Source organism: Carassius auratus, unplaced genomic scaffold (genome assembly GCF_003368295.1).
Source record: "Carassius auratus strain Wakin unplaced genomic scaffold, ASM336829v1 scaf_tig00016376, whole genome shotgun sequence".
Classification (NCBI taxonomy): domain Eukaryota; kingdom Metazoa; phylum Chordata; class Actinopteri; order Cypriniformes; family Cyprinidae; genus Carassius; species Carassius auratus.
The window spans coordinates 151,263-159,091 of record NW_020524671.1 but is presented as its reverse complement, the minus strand read 5'-3'; the positions used below and the strand labels follow the sequence as shown (position 1 = coordinate 159,091).

At 35.4% G+C, this 7,829-nt stretch overlaps 1 protein-coding gene across 1 annotated transcript; it reads left to right on the top strand.

Moving 5' to 3' along the window:
• Window positions 1-3,135: 3,135 nt before the first annotated feature.
• Window positions 3,136-7,250, top strand: LOC113075117 (1-acyl-sn-glycerol-3-phosphate acyltransferase alpha-like). The gene is made up of 5 exons (XM_026247857.1): window positions 3,136-3,349; window positions 3,567-3,742; window positions 4,742-4,837; window positions 6,044-6,116; window positions 6,345-7,250. Exons 1-5 carry the CDS (start codon window positions 3,151-3,153, stop codon window positions 6,566-6,568), a joined length of 768 nt encoding a protein of 255 aa, XP_026103642.1. The 5' UTR covers window positions 3,136-3,150; the 3' UTR covers window positions 6,569-7,250.
• The last annotated feature ends 579 nt before the right edge of the window (window positions 7,251-7,829 follow it).

Here is a 7,829-nt window from a genome sequence, read left to right as displayed (position 1 = left end):
GGTATTTTAGATCTTGAAGTTACACTAAAATAAAATGATCAGTTTGCTTTTAAATATTTGAATCATTCTTTTGTTTGCATACTCTGGATCGGGATCTGTTGTGTTCAGTGTGTTCTGCATCACCTGGTATGAAAAGCAGCCTTGTGGTGTGTTCTCCACTAATAGAGTACATGTGATATGAAAATTGGAGACCTGAGGTCTGCATACACACAAAATTTCCGTCAGCGCTTGTCCTGATGTTCTGCTAGAGACTGTTTCACATGCTCACTAAAATCTACAGAATTCTGCTCTTCAGAACAGTTGGTTCATTCACACACGGTACAATGAACACACTGGGCGCCAAAGAATAACAGACATCCATTATTGCAGTTAACACAATCATCTCTCTTGAATTCATGATAAATACCAGATATCTTTATTATGGATTAATAAAGCCATCTTTGATGTAAATTGTGAGTAAACCTGATTTGTAATGATCTGATAAACTGCTTGTGAAGTTTAAGATATATGATAACAGCCGAGCTTGGCAGGCTTTATACTCTTGTGTTCCTTTCTGCTTGTGTACCAGCAGGGTAACGTGTTAGAGAACAGGTTGACATTTGTGATAAAGAGTTTATTTAGGACGTGTGTGTATAACTAGAACAAATAATTAAATGATGGTGTTATATGCGGTTCCATAGCTGATTGTAATACTGAGCTACTTTTAAACCCTGATGTTCGCTAAATAAATGTCCAAAAACAAAATGGTAAAATTTATGATTTTATTTTTATAAAGTGCATTTTTGTTGTTTGTGTAAGGATGCTTGACACTTTGTCATTAAACGTAGTATGTTGTCAGCAATTGCATTTCTGTTGTGTCATGTTTTTTTTTCATTCTATTCACCAACAATACTGAAAAAAATAAATTCAGCACTGAATAATCAGAAAAGTTTTTTGAGCAGCAAATCAGCTAATTAGAATAATTCTGTAGTATCATGTGACATTGAAGACTGGAGGAATTATGCTAAAAATGAAGCCTTGAATCAATGAAATACATTTCATTTTAAAAGGTACTTAAATAGAAAACAGCTATTTGAAATCGTAATATTTCCAATGTTACTGGTTTTATTGATCAAATAAATAATGCAGCCTTGATTAACATAACAGACTTCTTTCAAAAACATTTAAAAAATCTTACCAAGCCCAAGCTTTTGAACAGAAGTAGGCTATACCTCAAAATATACAGTACCTTGGTACTATATACAAAAAAAAATCATAATAATAAATGTGTGATGGTAATGTGATTGGCTAAATTAATCTAAACAAATTCAGATAATCTACATTTTTGACCCTGGACCACAAAACCAGATATAAGGGCCATTTTCTTTCAATTGAGATTTATACATCATCTGCATATAAACTTTTCATTGATGTATGTTTGTTTTGATAATATTTGCTGAGATACAACTATGAAAATCTGGAATCTGAGGGTGAAAAAAAAAAAAAAAAAAATCAAAATACTGAGAAAATCACCTTTAAAGTTGTCCAAATAAAGTTCTTCGCAATGCATATTACTAATCAAAAATTACGTTTTGATATATTTACAGGAAGACATTTACAAAATATCTTCAAGGACCATGATCTTTACTTTATGTCCTGCCGATTTTTGACATTAAAGAAAAATTGAATGTTTTTTTTTTTTTTTTTTTTTTTTTTTGCTACAAATATACCCCAGTGACTTAAGTCTGCTTTTATGCTCCAGGGTCACATATATAGTAACAACAGCAGTGCAGATTTGTTGCAGAACAAGTACTGTCTTGTCTTAAATATGCTTTACTCTGTATTACAAATCACACACACATGCAGGATCTCCATGCAGTGAGCTGTTTTTCACTAGATTCAGAACATGTCAAAACTCAAAACCTCGGGGGAATTTCTCAATAATCACTAGTGAGATGACGTGTAGTGCGGACAGAGTTTCATGTCAGAGCTTTAGTGAAATTATTCTCAGTGTAAACTCCGAAACCTAACATTTCATCAGATTTCACGCTTGTTCTGATGAAACCAGAGGTTAATTGTTGTAGAACAACATTTCACCTATAACCTACAGTACTAAATATTTCACCATCATTCATTATAACCCTCTCATATCTGAATCATCTTTCAGGATCGGGAAGTGTTTGAATGGACGAATGCTCTGAGTTGTGTTGACTCTTCTCAGCTGTGCTGTTATGTAACCGCCGATGACTTTTGCCCACATTTGCTCCACATCTTCACATTATTGATATGAGCCTCTCATGACATTGTCTCTGTAATCTCTTTGTTTAACGCACAACATCCCATGATAAACATCAAATAATTTTGATTTTATAAAAGTCTCATCACTGATATTTTTGTACATTATTTATACATTATCTTAGTTTATATTTGTATTTTGAATGATCTTTTATTTTTACATTTTTTTTTGTATTTTTGTCATTTTTATTCTGTCAGCTAAGCATAGACTATAAACAACCTGTGAAAGGGGGAATTACTGATGTATTTGATGTAGAAAAAAATATTGTTGATCTCTGCAGACATCAGGCTTTTAACCAAAAAAAAAAAAGGCAAAACTATGCCGTAAGTCCTAAAATGCTTGTGTCTGTGTTTGTGTTTTTAGCCTACAAAAAAAAATCATATTTCTGCTGTACTTTTAGGGGTCATGTTTGTGCCTCTGTCTATGTCTGCTCAGACCTGGAGCCAGAGATTTGGACAAAAATGATTTCTGTTGCAGACATGAGCAATAGCTCAATTTTGATGGTCTGTCACATTTCTAAAATCCTATTTGTGTCCGATAGGGTTGGGTATAGTTTGAATGACTGGCCATTTCCGAGCATTGAACAGAGTTTACAAAGAGTGACTGGTTTCTCCACATTTTTCTTTCATGGCTGTTAATGTGTTGGGAAGCCAGAATGTGTATCCATCAACAGAAACATAGATTAACCGAACTCTATCTGTTGGACTTGTTGTTATTTTTAACAAGCCAAATTACAGAGATCGTCAGAATTAAGTTGAAACGTGGTAAAAAGTGCATTGGTGGAGAACAGTACGCTACGAGTCTTTTATTTACAGAGAACCATTACACCCCTAGATAAAATTCCCATAGAGTTACACTAAAGAAGCAAGGAAGAAATGGATTATTTGAGTGACTGTTATTGGACACGTTCTGGATTGAAATGTCTTTTTGCTTCCTGTAGGGTCATCCGCTTCGTGGTTCGCCATGTGAAGTACTTCCTTGGTCTGCGCTTTCAGGTCAGCGGTTGGGAACATCTCCAGACAGATGGACCATACGTCATCATCTCCAACCACCAGTCATCACTCGATGTGCTAGGTGAATGAAAAAAAACCACAACCAATCAACACTGAGTGTGTTCGGTATTACTATTACTACCACTTTAATCTATGAAGGCATGGTTAGGATCACAGTCTGGCAGAACAGCTCCTGCCAGCATGACCAGACCTGCATGTGTTCAGTGCACACCCAGATGAGTCACATGATCATACTTGTGCTGCCAGTCTTCCTGTGCTGATTCTCCTCCTCTCTGCAGGTATGATGGAGATCCTGCCGGACCGCTGCACGATGATCGCTAAGAAGGAGCTGGTTTGGGCCGGGACAGTGGGCATGGTTTGCTGGCTGGGAGGAATCGTCTTCATTAACCGCCAAAAGACCAGGGACGCCAAGAACGTCATGAGCGATGCCGCTAAAACCATGTTGGCCGATCAGGTCTGTCACATCTGACAAATGGTGGTTTACCTCACAATTCATTCTGTAACTCTGAACCACCTAGCATGAGCTTTTAGGTTATTAATGTATGTTATGTGATCCTATTGAAGCATCATTTCTTCATTTACTTGAAAAGTTTTAAAAAGTTGTACTTAAGAGCCAAATTCCAGATGAAAAACTACACTACCCATGAATCTTAAAGAGAAAATCATGGCAAACATCAGGAAAAGGTCCTCATACAGTACCGTTTTTATAAAATAAATTAAAACTTTTAAAAGATGCTTCAACATCTCCATCTCCACGATCATTCTTGTGAACGCAATCAGTTATGATCAGTGTATCATTATACAGGATCCATGCAGTCGGTCTTAAAGGGACAGCAGCGCATTAATACCTGCTGCTGAATATCTCCTTAATGTTAATCAAACAACAAAAACACAGCTTTAACAAAGATTCATCTAAATTTAATTCATACAGCAAACACTATGCAGTACTCTACACTTTATTATTACATTTTTGTACCTTATTGTATTTGTAACAGTTAAATTGTATTTATCTATACTTGTGACCTGTGTATTTGATTAGAGTTTTTATTTTTTTTACTGACCGTTCACTTGCCTTTTTATCATGTTAGTTTTTACTGTAGTATAGAAAAAAGCTTAGTTTATTTAAAGTAATAAACGAAAAGCAAAGTTACACTGATATAAAATAAATGGCATCCTATTTTTTTTATTATTTTTTATTTTATTTACATTGACATTTTCTTATTTGTGACATTACTTTTTATGTAATGCTAAAAACACTGCTCATCACTTTCAGATGCTGTAGTGATGCATTCTTTTCCATGAAAGAATGTGAAACATATATATTGCTTATATAGTTTTCATTTTTAAATATTTTAAAATATAATTTAAATGGATACTATCAGTCTCTTAGTGCTGTTGCAGGGATGTTGTAAAGAAGAGGTCTCATTTTGTGATTGCATTGAACTTCCCCTAGATCCGATTGTGGGTGTTTCCAGAAGGCACACGGAATCAGAACGGCGGGCTTTTGCCTTTCAAAAAGGGAGCGTTTCACCTGGCCATTCAAGCACAGGTGAGTGTTACTCCTCGACTCCTTCACTTACACTTGACCTGATATAACCTGACCTGTAAGTGCAAAGTACATAGCTTTCGTCATTTACCTGGCACAACAAGAACAAGCTTGAACTCAATGGTCCCTCGTTAACCCATGAAACTGGTGTCACGGGTTAAAGGTCGTCAGGGAGACTGACTGGTTTCCCTGAGGCAATCCATCTCATGAACAGTTAACTTGGCAATAAACGTATAATACACAACACTATTTAAGACTCTTTGCTCATGGTGTTGTGTCTTGTGTTCACCAGCAGAGAGAGCAGTCGATCCTTGTGTTATTTAGTGCTCGGCTCCTGTGTTGTTTTAGCGCAGCCTCAGAGAAACTTTCACACTTGTGCATTTGATCTGAACCCATTTCCAAAGTCACATCAAACATTCCTTCAGCATTTCTTTCTTTCTTTCCTGTGGCTTGCGAATAAACTTGAGAATTAAGCCAATTGGATTGTATTGGAACAATGAAATACATGGCAGATTTTTTTTTTTGTTATATACTTCGTTTCATTTTTAAGCTTCTTTTCTAATTAGTATACATATATATATATATATATATATTATATACACACACACAATGTTTCAAAATGCAATTTAATGTTATTGATGCATAATTTAGTTATATTTAACTACATTTAAACATGAGTTATTGTTTAATTTAGATTTATTTTATAATAAAAATGGTATTATAATAAAAATGGTTGATTGATTTCTTTCTTTTCTTTTCTTTTTATATATATATATACAAATGTAAAATGTAGAAATATATTCAAGAATTTTTTTACCTTTCAAAAAGCAGTTTAATATCCAAATTAATTAATTTATTGTTTTATTTAACTACAATCTTAAATGTGACTACAAACTACAAGCCTAAATTAAACATTGTAAAATGTTTTTTGTCCATTTACATCTTTATTAAATTTTTTTTTTTTTGTTTTTTTTTTGTGGTATTCCTAGTCCTTTATAATTTGGAGTCACTTGTTTTAATATTAATGATGATTGATCTGACATGCTTTCACACACGCTGTACAGCTATGTCATCATGAGAACCGGCGACTCTCTGGGTCTATTATTAGTCCTGGGAGGATAGTTCAGTCTGTGTGTGATCTTAGTTTTGTGTGTGAGAGCGTTTTCTAATCCCTGCTGACCTACTGCCTGCTTTCGCTTCCTCTCTCAGGTTCCCATCATACCCATCGTCTTCTCTTCCTACAGCAACTTCTACCTACGGAAAGAGAAAGAGTTCAAATCAGGTGATGCATGTTACAAATATATGTTATGGAGAAACAAAAGGCCTTGTGTGTAAATTAAAGAAATAGTTCACCCCAAAAAAAGAAAGAAAGTTGATTCTTTCATCATTTACTCGTCATCTTCATTTCCTTCTTAACCTCTATGATTATGAAAAACCATTGAAATATTAATATAGTATTAATATTACTATTAATATAGTAATAATAACATTTCTGAATTCTTTCCAACAGGAACCATTACTCTGAAAGTCCTACCAAAGATCGAGACAAAGGGACTGACGGCAGATGATGTGACGACGCTCTCCGAGAAATCCTTCAGTGTCATGCATTCGGCCTTCATGGAGATCTCCAGCCAAACCACGCAGAGCAATGGGCCCGTCTTCCCACTGAGCGCTCCGACAACAAGGATGGCTCGAGACCACGTCGTTGGTAATCATGCCAACCAGGCGCTTTAGTGTCCTCCCCGCGGTCCTCATGAAGCAGGAACACATGTCCATACAGACAGACACATGCATTCACCTTGAATACAGTACATACAGCAGATGTTAATTTAGCCTATTTTTGATCTTCCATTGGACTCCAGGGGGCGCTAAGAGGCAGAACGGCGGGTTTTTCTGGCGTGCCGCTTTAACTGCGTCCTCTTTGATGTTGGTTCGGACTGCTTTCGTTCAGCGACGGGTTGCGTTTTGCAGCGACGCCCTGAGAACATCGTAGATGTGCATTCGACATGCATGCCTTTTTCTCTGTTTCTCTTCCTTCCTTTTGATCTACCAAGACTCATTTGTGTAGATCGCCTTTTCCTCAAAGTACTTTGCTTGCATTTTGGACAGCCATCTGTATGCGTTTTTCTTCTGTCATTGTTTGCTTTTGTATTCAAGTCTTATGCAAGAGTATTTTTCTTTAAAGACTTCCCTTTACTGTTTTATATAACTTTCATTTATTGACCAAAAAGATTGATTTGGAAATGTCCTATACATTCCAGAGTAAAGCTTTTTGTGTCATCACAATTAAGGATTCAGAAAAGGCAAACAGATTTTGCGCTGCTGACTATTAGCTCTGTTTCCTGTTTGCCATTTAAAGGTTTAGTTTGTAACAAATATCTCTATTGTCACCGTTATCAAGTGTGGCTTATTCCTGTGCCATGTGTCCAAAGTGTCTCAGCCGCTGGCTGCGTATAATGGAGGAATATTGTGGGAAACACTATTGATGATCTATTCTTGATGATCAGGATTGTTTGATTAGTGTTTAGGATCGCAATACGTTCCAGTTTTTCTTTAGTTTAATGCTTTGCTTCTTTCCTGTTTTGGTTTGTTTTCAGGCTACAAATACCATTTTCATTTATATAAAACATTGTTCAATCCTTTTCTTAAAACTAAAATCCATTTACAAGGGAATTATTATTATGATAACTAATGGAAAAAGTATTATCTAACATGTTATATAGCCAGTTTAACTTAAATGTGTTTAAGAGCCATTATTATTCAGATTTTGAAGGACAAACTACCGTACATTTGTTTACAGATGATATCATTTTTCTTTCAAAACCTGCTGTAAAATTGTCCCATGGAGTTATTATATTTTAAATGGCTGAGGTTTGTAATCTTTTTAAGTGGATGTTGACCCGAGACATCGAAAGATGAACATAAAATGGTCATGCACTTATTTCTGAGGTCTGCTCCATGATCAGGTATTAAACTTGACCCTGAACCTTAAGTT